The following is a 12181-nucleotide window of genomic DNA, read 5'->3' on the forward strand; positions in this document are numbered from 1 at the left end:
CTTGCCCATGGAGGACAGAGAACTCTGGTGTGGGTGGAATTGAGCACCAGGTGCCCCTTTTCACTGACTCACATACCACGAGGATGGTCACTGTCTTCTAAGATTGTTCTTACTTCCTTGTTGATCAAAATGAAGGGCAGTTGTTTTTGTTGCTTCCTCTGATTGCCAAGAGATTGTTAGCCAGGGAAGTCAGGAAATTAATAACGTGCTCTGTTTTACCAGAATTGAATTTCCAGGAGCTGCTCAGGCTATTGATGTGCCCCTCCCTACAGTGTCTTGGCTTCTGTGTTCATCTGTGAGCCAATAATTGACTTTCCATTTCTGCCTCCTCACCATGGGATCTGTTTCTGTTGGACCGCATGGCCTTGCATCCCAGCTGTAGCTAAGACCACGCATGAAGTAGGTGCTCAGGAGCTGTGTGTTGAATTGGGCTTAAGAAACTTTTCTTGGCTGCAGGACACTTTGCATGTGCTTGGAGCCAAAGAGGCAGGTGAATTGACTAGAGAAGCGGTGAGGTGAGGTAGAAGGAACTTGGTCCTATGAATCAGAAACGCTGGGTTCTGATTGCAATTCTGCCACTTATAAGCAATGTGGACTTGGTCACATAAGTTTCTGAAGCTACATCTCCTTTGCTGCAAAATGCGGTCAAGGAACCTTGATAAACAATGAAGCTCTCTTCAGTTGGAAGGTGGAATTTATAAGGGGCTTGGCCTGGCCTTACCTCGGCAGGTGAGGGGTACTCGTACAGGGTCTTTGCACTGTTACATTCCAGTATTGAGTCACCAAATCTTGCTGATGGCTGAGATGGTACCATAGTCTCCCCTCGTCCATGGGGAATATATTGTAAGACCCCCCAGCTGATGCTGAAACTGCACATAGTACTGAACCCTAGATATACTATGTTTTTTCATATATATATATATATATATATATATATATATATATATACACACACATACCTATGATAAAGTTTAATTTATAAATTAGGCCCAGTAAGATGTTAACAGGAGTAACTAATAAGAAAATAGCCCTGGCTGGTGTGGCTCAGTGGACTGAGTGCCAGCCTCAGTTGCTGAGTTCAATTCAGCAACTGAACTGAGGGGTTGCTGGTTCGATTCACAGTCAGGGCACATGCCAGGTTGCCAGTTGGGGTTGTGTGAGAGGCAACCACACAGTGATGTTTCTCTCCCCCTCTTCCTCCCTCCCATCCTCTCTGTCTAAAAATAAAATAAAATCTTTAAAACGAAAATAGAACAATTATAACAATATAGTGTAATAAAAGTTATGTGAATATGGTCACTGTTCAGGAGATCCCGGGCTGAGGTCCCTGTATAAGTTACGGGTTCACTGCTATGCAGTGCAGCCATCAGAGCATCTGTTCTCTTTGTCCTCCATCCACACATTAATACCTTTTCCACCTTCACTAAACACTTATCACATACTGAGGCTGTTACTTTTGCAATTTAAAGTGCAACAGCAAAACCAGCACAAATTTCCTCTTTTTTCACAGATAGAAGATTCATTCTCACTGTAGCTCTCGGCAGCCTTAGCGTATAATTTTTTTTTTTCTTAAGTAGAGGACTCTCACCTTTTCACTTCAAGGAAGTACAGTACTGCATAGCACATCCGATTGGTCAGCACCAGTGGTCTTGAGCTTTGGGTCCATTATGAAGTAAAATAAGGGTGACTTGACCACAAGCACTGCGATACTGTGACGGTCAGTGTAATAACTGAGCGGTCACTGCATGACTAAGAGGCAAGGGAGTGTGTACAGCGTGGATCTGCAGGGCAAAGGGATGAGCCACAGCCCAGGACGGACGGAGCCGGACAACTCGAGATTTCATCACGCTACTCAGAACGGCATGCAATTTAAAGCTTAGGAGTTATTTCTGAAATAGCCTACGTAATGTTCTCAGGCTGTAGTTGACTGTGGGCAACGGACTATAGAAAGTGAAACCTTGGAATGGGGGTTGGCTACTGTATGTCTCATGACGAAACTTCAAGGTCTCCGTTTGGTAATTTCAGATATTTGTGTTTATGACATCCTGGAATAAACAGTTTATATTTGTTTAAGATGACCTAGTAGCTAGCAGTGGCAGTGGGGACAGGGACCCCTGGGCCACTTCGTGTGTGTGTGTGTGTGTGTGTGTGTGTGTAATAGAGAGCTGGTTTCCTACTGAGACTCACAGAAAACTAGCACGTTTTCCAGTTGTGAGGGTGGGGGTGGGGAGGTGGGGACAGCCAGGAACTTAGCACTTCCTAGAAACAGTTGACACCGGCCTTTGAGTCGGGAGCCTTCTGGAAACTGCTGACCAGGAAGCCAACTCTACCTGAAATCCACCTGAGGCTATTTAAAGAGGGGCGTTAAGAACTTAGAAAGGAAGGAATTGATCTCTAGGGGCCAAAATATGTGTACAAAAATCCCAAACTACCCTAGCTTCAATTTCTCTTTAAATGGGAGTGCTAACCTGCTATAGATCATGGGCTTCCTGTACCTTGATTTTCATTAAGCATTTGGCAGAAAGCACATTTTGTTAACTCCTGTGGACAGGTGAGAGAAAGAAACGAAAGTAAGTATTCATTCCTTTGTGTATATAGGACCCGGCAGTTTACAGTGCATATCCATTTGCTTTCTTGTTTTTTTTTTTTATTAACGGGATGACTTAACAATGTTGGCAGGGCCCATGAGAGTCCCCCATTTTCAGATGAAGAGGCTGAGACTTGGGGGTGGGGAGTGGGATTGCCAAAGGTCATGCTCATACTGTAGAACTGGATTTTCAACCCGCATTTGCCTTGGAGAGTCCTCATGGATGGCACTGCCATGGCACAGTTGTGAGGCCACCACCAGATAGGTGGCGTTGGTACTGTAGAACCCAAGGAAGATACGACACCGTCACCGACCCTCAGCTCGCCCCGGCGTATCAAGTGTCCCACGTGTTGTAAAACTGGGATCAATAGCTGATACATGGATAACAGTCTGGGACTCAAAATATTCTTAACAGGGTAAATTGTGGGGTAATTTAAATGAGATGAAATTTAATTGGAGCAAATGCACACACCTGCACTTCATTTTAGAAACCATCTACCACACAGCTATTTTGGTTATTTTTTAACCCACATATAAACATCCACAACTCGATAATATGTTGCATGTATAAGGCGTGGCATTTTCATTCGCCTTAAGGATGGGCCACCGTGTGGTTTGCTGTCCAAACCACCAGTGTTCTAGTGTGCGTTGGAACAGACGGGGGTCCAGAAGGGGAGATGGTAGTACCAGGGTTCTGCACCCAAGTCCCAGCTCTCTCTAGAGATTTCCAGGCGGAAATGGAGCAGGAAGATCAGATTTCTCAACAGTGGGTCATTTGAAGACCCTTGTGGGAACTGAGGATTATTCTTAATTCGTATCAGTGGTTATGTTTATTGAAATTCAGAATATCAGACGGTACAGAGGCAAAGATAACCTGACAGGGTGCCGCCAACAAGAAGTTTAATAATGACGGTTACTTGAAAAGATTGGCCGTGGGGACTGGCTTTGCTATAGGCGGGGATAGGAGTGGGGTGGTAGAGGCAAAGGAATGACCCAGGCAAAGGCATCGGGGTGTGGCTTTACACTGGAGAACACGGTCTGGCATTTGACTGAAGCCCGGGTGCGTGCGGGGAGGTAAGGTGAGAGCTGGGCTGGGCACTGCGGACCGTACGGAGTCCCCGGCGCGGGCCGAGGAGCCTGCTCTGCATCCCCCGGCGGATGTTCTTGCGCAGAAAGGGGACTGAGGTGAGAGTTGTAGTGTGCGGAGGCCATTCTGGCAAACGCGGAAGGCGGTTTTAGGAGGGAGACTGTGGAGGGAGAGAGACCTGGGGCCACTCGGGGCTGTTGCTGTGGTCCCTGCGGGGTGACGTGGCCCGAGCCAGGACAGGGATGGAAGGGATGGGTGCAGGGGCCGCAGGGGAGCCTCGTGCGCCTGCAAGGAGAGGGCTCCTAAAATCCTTCCCCTGCCCAGGAGTCAGGCTTTCTATTTTAGTTCACGACTAGGGTGCATATGCTTCGCTGTCACACTCGCTCACGGCTTCTTGCCTCCTTTCAAACCTGCTTGCGGTGCCTGGTGTCTTATGCTCTTGAGACTCGTGAGACTTGGATGGGTTGGCTTCTGTCTTCTTTGTTCTGTCGGGACCACAGTCGGCCTGTTACATTGCATTTGGGTCAGCTTGCAGGGAGATGCTGCCAGTTGCCTCTTATCTAAGAGGGTCAGGACAGTTTGTTCATTTGGGCAGACAATTAAGACATCAGCTGTCCAGCAGTCCTCCTTATCAGGAGCAAGGCCGGGAACTCCTGACTGCCCAGAGAAGATATCACAGCGTCCATACCTTTCCCTGCTGGCTGTCTGCCCTGACCCAGTCTTTAGCTGGCGACTCTCAACTCATATTTTATCCATGATTTTAATGGGTTTGGTTACTTTTAGCTGCTGTCAGATCAGAAGAGCTGCTACAGAGGGACATGCCCATTCAGAACCACTGGTTGCTGGTCCTTGTGAAAAGTGATGTGTTGAGATGGGAGGAAGGAAAACTAGGCGGCATGAATGCAAGACTTGAGAGCAGCGCTCGCTACGCCGCTGTGTTTGGGGAGAGCGTGCTCCGTGTGTCTTAAAGGAGAGGTGGAGCATCGTGGGATTCCAGAATGGTGACCTGGGCTTAGTAAGGTTTTACATTTTATATATTCTGCTTTGGAAGGCAGACTGATAGTGGTATCGCTACCCATGGTTTGGATGACTTGGCTTTTCAAGAAGGACTTGCTTGGTGAGGCTTCCTGTGGCTACTCCCTTCCAGGCTTCATGACTCCAGTGTATGCCAATATCTAGTATTATGACTGGCATTTGATGAGCAATTGGTAAATATTTGTTGAATGAATGGATTCCCCACAGAGGGGGAGACTTCATTGACAGCGAGGTGCCAAGGAGTGGCTTCTAGTCTCGTCGCATTAATGGATTTCCTATTGTAACCACTCAACAGCACTTCACATGACAGCCACAAACTTGTGTTTCGGTAAGTGGTCCTGGAAGTGCAGCCCGCTTCCCTAGGCGCTTGTGCCTGGAATGCTCATTTTGAAAAAATTTCCGTGAGTGTGATCTCCTTTGTAGGCCTGCCACCTTGAAATATCAGTCAGGGGTCTGTGGATGGCCCACCCCGAAGGCCTGATTATTGGCCCCAGACCCCGCATACACCCCCTACCCATCATCCATTCATCCTTCCCTCCGTCCTTCCCTCCATGCAGCAGACAGACACTTACGGAGCACCTGCCAGGCGCCACCAGACACTGTGCTTTGGGGATTGGGGGAGGGGGAGGTGGTGCTCAGATGACCACAGCAGGTCCTGCCCTCCCAAGGGATCAGTCCAAAGTCAGTGACACAGGAGCACGGGCCACTGCGGTTCAGTGTGCTAAGTGTGTATGTGATAAAGGCATGTGCCCTGCTTCTGGGAACACAGAGCAGGGGCGGGGCGCTGCTGAAGGAGGGAATGTTCGGGCAAAGACCGAGATGACAGCGTGTGGGCTGCTCGGGGCTGTCCCCGTGGGATGCCCTGACCACGGAGCAGGTGAGTTCTGTTATCTGGAGCCGCCTCAGTTTTGAGAGGGAGTGGCCATGCTGCGGGCTGGGAGAAGTGAGAGAGGGGGGGTTCGCGTCCTGCGGCCTGGACCCTCCCGTCTTCACCCCACCCATCCCCCGCTGAGACCTCTGCTTTGAGAGTCTCTCTAGTTCAGCCCTTAAAATTTTACCAGATTCTTTTTAGAGCTGGAAAAAGGCCTTGGGGAATTCTCTCTTCCATCAGAAGAGACCAAAGGGCATCCTTGGTGAAGGGAGCTGGGGGGGTTGGGGGGAGTGTTTATAAGTGAGTACAAATGGCTTTCCCTCTCCACGAGGCCCTCTGTCTGCCACCTCGAAGTCCAGCTGAGGGTCTGCGGGGAGAGGAGCCGGTCTGGCTGGGCAGAAAGCACTTGCCGCCCCTAGGAAGGCTCTTTTCCCAGCCTCCACCGTGAACTCTTTCTAAATTAAGAGCTATTTTAGAAAGACATCAGAAAAGTAAGGCTTGGAATGACTTAGAAACTTAGGCTAACCCCCTCATCCGCTGTGTGTGGAACTGTGTTTTTTCAGTTCATAGTTTGTGTGTGTTAAAATTACATACCTGGACGGTGAGCCCTGAACCAAAATAGACCCCGGTGGGGCCGGCTGGATTTGGGGCCAGTTGTGTTGGTGAGGCCCTGAATATGCAGGATGCCATGTCTCCTCTGCAGCAGTAAGAGAAGCCCAGGACAGCCACCTGGATTTGGGGGAATTATGAATGGTTTCAGGTCAAAGTTAGTGGTGCATCTGGCGCTAGAGCTCCCTCCCAGCTCAGTTCTTTCTGCTATGTCCTGCTGCTCAAGCTGTACGCCAACTAGTTTTGTCCCAGGGAAACCTGCTAATGAATCATTGGCATTGGGCTAGTAAGTGTTGCAGAGGGCCAGTAGCACTGGATTTTAAGAGGAAAAAACAGAAGATGGATTGTTATAAGCAAGGTGGAAGAGTTCCAGAATGGCGATTTTATTTTTATTTTTTAGAAATTGCATTTGCTGTCTAACAACTGCCACAACGCCAGTGTGAAGAGCTGGGAAGAAAACCATCCATAGTGATTCTCTCCGTTCAAACACCGCTGTTTTAGTTTTTGCAGATTTCCTGTTTTTATCAAGCAGTCCACGAACAACGCGCGCATATTCTTATGTAGCTGGAACCAATCACAGCTGCTTATTCCTTTCTAGTCTCCCGAGCTCATGTTGTCATAAGAATATCCCTTGTTTCTATCTGATCTTCATAATTTTTTTTAGAACAGCTGAACAGTGGTCTAGGTTTGGTGGCCCTGGTTCTGTGTCCTTATGATTGAAGTCCAGCTGTTTCTGCTTTTTGTCCCCCCTCCCCCCAGTCTTATTTCTCCAAGAATAAGACTTATTTCTTCCATCTTCGCACATGAAGCCGCCTGCTTCTGCCAGGTCGTCACCTTCAGAGGAGTGTCTCCAGGAAGGAAAGCCTCAAGGAAAGAGGCTGATATCCAGTGACTTTGTTTTGATTTTTGTTTCTGCTTTTTTTTGTTGTTGTTGTTTTATGTAACACAATCACAGATGTACAAATTAAAACAGAGGTGCAGCTTAATGAATTACTAGAAGGCAGACGGCCAGGTGCCACCCCACCCAGGTCAAAGGCTGGAACCCTGCCTGACAGCCAGAAGTTCGCTCTGTGCCTGTCTCAGTCACGTCCCCTCCCTGCGTCCCCTCCCAGGCACGTCTCCTCCTGGCCCCAGGAGCAACAACTACCCTGACATTATTGTACTTACTTCTTTACTCACTTTCCAGGGTTTATCACCCAAGTGTGCACCCGTGAACATTGCAGTTTAAATATCTTTTAATCTCTAGGTGTCTTCTTCATCTCTTCGTTTTTGCATATTCTGTTTGTTGGAGAAACTGGACCGTGTGTCCTGAGGAGGCTCTGGAATTTCCCATGGGCTGGGTATTGCTGATTGCACTTCCAGGTAGTTTAGACAGTTGCTCTGCATTTCCTGCCACTAGCAGTTGGATCTAGTGCTTGAGTCAGTACCAGGCTTGATTCCTGTCCCCTACCCCCGCCCCCGTGGAAAGAGAGGCAAGGGGAGCAAGACTCTATGGTGGGCAGTGGGGTGTTCTTCACCAGAAGTCAGGTAATGGCTGGTCGTCTCCCTTTGGGATGCTAGTAGGCACTGGTGCCCAATGTTTAGAGCCTACCGTTCGGTAGAAGTTGCAGATTTGTGACATTGCAACTCTTTTGTTTCATCTTCATTTATTGAGAATAAATGAAAAACTCTGCCCATGTTCAATGGCTTTATTGAGATTCATGTATGATACGATTTGCCTATCTGAAGTGTACAATCCAGTCGCTTTTAGTATATTCTTAGAGTTGTCCATCTATTAACACGATCAACCTTAGAACATTTCATTAAGTGCCCCCCACCGAAAAACTTTACTCACCCTAGGGGTCGCCCCACAATCCCTGCAGTTTTGAGCAACCACAGCCTAATTCCTGTCTCTAGATTGACCTATTCTGGACATTTCACGTACTGTGTGGTCCTTCGCAACAGATTTCTTTCATTTAGTTTCCAAGGGCCACTCATGTTGTAGCTTCTGTCAGAACTTCATTCCTTTTTATGGCAAAATACTATTCTGTTTTATGGCTAAGACCGGCCAGTTTATTTATCCATTCATCAATTAATAGACATTTGAGTTGCTTCCACTTTGGGGCTATTATGAATAATGCTGCTTTGAGGGTTTTTGTACGTTTCTGGGTGAACATGATGCTTCCATGTTTTTTGAATATATACCTAGGATTGGAATTGCTGACTCAAATGGTAACTGTGCTTCACCGCCTGAGGACCTGCTACACTGCTTCCCAAAGTGGCTGCACAGTTTTCCTTTCCCATCAGCAGTATGCGAGGCTTCCAGTTTCTCCATCATTTGTCATCTGCCTTTTTTATGACAGCCGTCCTAGTGAGTGCGGCGTCTGCTTACGGTTTTGATTTGGATTTCTCTAATGACGAATGATGTTGAGCACCTTTTCGTGTGCTTATCAGGCTTATGGAAAACTGTCTATATCTTTTGCTCATTCTTAAGTTGAATATTGCCTTTTTATTATTAAGCTGTAATAGTTTTTTATTCTAGATAGACGCCCATTATCAGATGCGCGATTTACAAAGTCTTTCTCCCATTCTGGGTTGTCCTTGTACTTCCCTGATGTCTTGGTGTCCTTTGAAGCGCAGAAGTTTTACATTTTGATAATGTCCAGTTTATTTTTTTCTTTCGTTGCTTGTGCTTTTGGAGACATAGCTAAGAAACCATTGCCGGATCCAAGGTCAGGAAGATTAGTGCCTTGGTTTTATCTGGAAAGTTTCATACTTCCAGCTCTTACATTTAGGTCTTTTTGATCCATTTTGAGTTGATTCTTATATATGCTCTCATCTACTCTTTGATTACCAGTGCTAGAGTTAAGACCGAGTTAATGCTTGGTTTTTCCCCCTTTGTTTCCCCATTTTCATGGTAAAGTGTTGACTCCCTAACATCCTATGAACTTGTTGTTTGGTGGTGTTTTTTTTTTTTCTTTTTCATCATTGGGAATGTTTAGCTTTCATCATGAGCTTGTATTATATTAAAACCAATTAAAAATTTAAGATTTTGCATAGTGTGACGGTGTACGTGTATGCGATATGCAGAGAAAAGCTATTCTTAAAAATCTTTTTGTTTCTTATCTAGCTATCACATTCTAAATTTTCTTCCATCCAATTGCCTTTCAGAAACATGCCAAAGGCCAGGATTTGTTTGATCAGATCGTGTACCACTTGGACCTCGTGGAAACAGATTACTTTGGCCTCCAGTTCCTTGACTCCGCCCAGGTCGCGGTATGTATTCCTTTGATTCATTTCAGGACAGATTAGCTTTTCATTGCTAATGACAGATCCACAGTTGCTAGACTCATAGAGGAACAGAGGCATGAAACTGATACTGTTGCCATGACAAACATTGGGATGGTGGCGACGGTGCCCTGTGAAATGCATCCAGGCTGCCCCGCCCTTGAGGTGGCCAACAACCAGGAGCGGAAGAGAGAAAGAGCGTTTCTGTCGCTCATGGGGCTGCATTAGGGAAGCATTCCCAAGCACAGGGAGGCAATATGGGCACATTTGTAGAGTAGGTAGAAATCATCACAGAAATTCTTTCGGCGGAGCTGCTTTTATTTTTAACCGGCAGAAGAGGCTGTACCACCATGCTCTCGTGCAGACTTGCGGGGTGTGGAGAGCCGGTGCTGTGAACGCGGCTGAATCGCAGCCAGGCTTGGGGCTGGGCAGTCGGAGCAGGGCTTGGCTTTGCTGGAGAACCATCTTGCAGGCTCCAGGAGGCTGCGTGAGGTCAGCAAAGACTTCCCTTGCTTTGCCTGAGACAGGAGTGTTCACCGTGGAGATGCTGGAGTGAGTGAACTGGATGCAGCTCAGAATCTCTTTATTTAGAAAGCAGGATGGACTTCAGGGTCTCCTTCCCCAGCAAAATGTAGCTTTGGGTTTCAAAGGTGATTTAGTCAACAGTCTCAAAAACATTTAGTGGGTGCCTCACACGCATGGGCCCCCTTCTCAGGATTGTGGATAAAGCGGTGAACACACATGCAATATGACAGGTAGTAAGAAGTGTTAAGAAATATAAAGCGGAGTAAGGAGATAAGCAGACAGAGGAAGGGGGGTGCTCTTTTAGACGGTGTGAAGAGGTGGGTCCCCTGATGGGAGATGTTTAAGCTAGAGGCCAGCAGCTCCTCATCCGTGGTGAAGCCTTTTTACCTGAAAGACAGTTTTTCGATACTTCCCAGGAGCCCCATGGGACAGCTGTAAAGTGAAGATGCTCAGAGTTGATACCTGGGAGCTGGGTCTGCCTGAGAATGTTAGTGTGAGGCTGAGACCGCAGATGATAAAGTGCGTCCTGGTTACAGTGCCTCCTGTGCACGCCCTCCCCCTGCCCCCACCGGATGTCCCCTCTGCACGTTTGCGACGCCCTGTCTGCCAGCGGCCCATCCCCTCACCCCCGACTGTTGCAGTGAACCCTCCAGCCAGCTCTTTGAACTAACGGTCCTGATTCTTTCTCCGTTCCCCAGCCGCAGACTCTCACTCTGCGCCCCCCAACCCCAGGCCTCCCAGGGGGAGGGGCAGGTCCACCCTTCTCGTCCGCCTGCCTGTCCAACTCTGTTTGCTCTGAGGCTGGGTCACCCATGCCCTGCCCTCTGACCTCAGCACTGCCTTCCCCATCCCTCAAGGCCTCTGACAACCTCAGAATTCAAATTGTTGATGCTTCGTAATATTCTGGACACTGTTTTGTCTCCTCGAAGCTTCATCTGAGCAAACCTCACCCAGATTCACGCTGGGTCTTGTCACCGCCCAGTCACTGCAAGACCCGGAATTCTGTCATCCCTTGTTCCATGAGAGCTTCCCTTGATTCCATCTTTCTAGCCCTGCTGCATTTGGCCTTGGCCCTTGACGATTGCTCCCTGCCTTATTCTCCCCTCTCCCAGCCTGCTTCTCCCCTTGCCTTCCTCTCAGCCTGGCGGAGTCTCAGCCATCTCACCTGTGTCCTTACTTGCCCTGTGATTCTCCTGTCCCCGTGACTGTCCCTGGGCGTCCCCTTGACACTGAGGCCCATCTGTTTCCTCTGCTGCTTCTCTGGGGCTGCCAAGCGTTGCTGGAGAGTCACGGACTGCGCCTGTTGGCACCGGCACAGATCACAGGTTCGGCAAAGTCCAATCCCCCAAATTGCTTTTGGAGCCTTCTTAGCTCCTAGTCATCTCTCTCGCTCTCTCTCTCTCTCTCTCTCTTTCTCTCTCTCTCTTAATCCTTACTGAAGGATGTATTTATTGATTTGAAAGAGAGAAAGAGAGAGAGATATCAAAGTGAGAAAAACATCGATAGGTTGCCTCCCGCACGCGCCCTGACTGGGAATCAAACCCGCAACTTTTGGTGTACAGACAGTGCTCCAACCAACTGAGCCACCCGGCCAGGGCACCTAGTGAACTCTTACTAGTGGACTCTTACGTGCCCCACAGTTCCCCTATGAGTCTTGACCACCGATGTGGAATCCAGTCCCCACAAAGACTGTCCTCAAGTTGGCCTTACCTCCTGCTGAGAAGACCGAGATCATCTGGCTAAAACTCTTGTTTTCTTTCCCTAAAGACAAAACAGCCCTTCTCGCCGTTTTGTCTTCAGGGAGTCCACCTGTTTCTCTCGCATCTGCTCCTCACAGCTCTGTGGACAGTCCCGTTTCCAGCTGCTTCCTGAGTGCCAGATCTGGAGTTCTCCTTTCTGTCCCCAGCATCTGGCCCTCGTCAGCTCTCCCCGTCCATGACTCTCTTCTCCATTCTGCCTTCTCCTGTGTGTCTTAACCTGTGTCATACCTGTGGTAGTTTTGACTGCAGCGTCTCTGTGGCCCTGGACTGGGAGTCCAATCTGGACCCTGTTCCTGGCTCTGCCCCTACCTCAGTTGGTGGGCCTTAGATAAGCCACTTTTTTTCCCTCGGTCTCAGTTTCCTCATCTGTAAAATGGGGTTCTGGGACCTAGTCTCCCAAGAGCTCTTCTGGTTCTAACATTCAGTGATGCTGAATCTAA

At 48.3% G+C, this 12181-nt stretch overlaps 1 protein-coding gene across 3 annotated transcripts in view; it reads left to right on the forward strand.

The window, feature by feature from the left end:
- EPB41L4B (erythrocyte membrane protein band 4.1 like 4B) overlaps positions 1-12181 on the forward strand; it is a 116324-nt gene that overhangs the window by 21374 nt on the left and 82769 nt on the right. For all 3 annotated transcript variants that reach the window (XM_054584554.1, XM_054584553.1, XM_054584552.1), the window contains exon 2: positions 9340-9444. In XM_054584554.1, coding sequence (XP_054440529.1) covers positions 9340-9444 — 105 coding nt within the window. The remainder of the gene's footprint in view (positions 1-9339; positions 9445-12181) is intronic.

This window comes from Pteronotus mesoamericanus, unplaced genomic scaffold (genome assembly GCF_021234165.1).
Source record: "Pteronotus mesoamericanus isolate MK-2021 breed Mesoamerican mustached bat unplaced genomic scaffold, CSHL_Meso_final contig_78, whole genome shotgun sequence".
Lineage (NCBI taxonomy): Eukaryota > Metazoa > Chordata > Mammalia > Chiroptera > Mormoopidae > Pteronotus > Pteronotus mesoamericanus.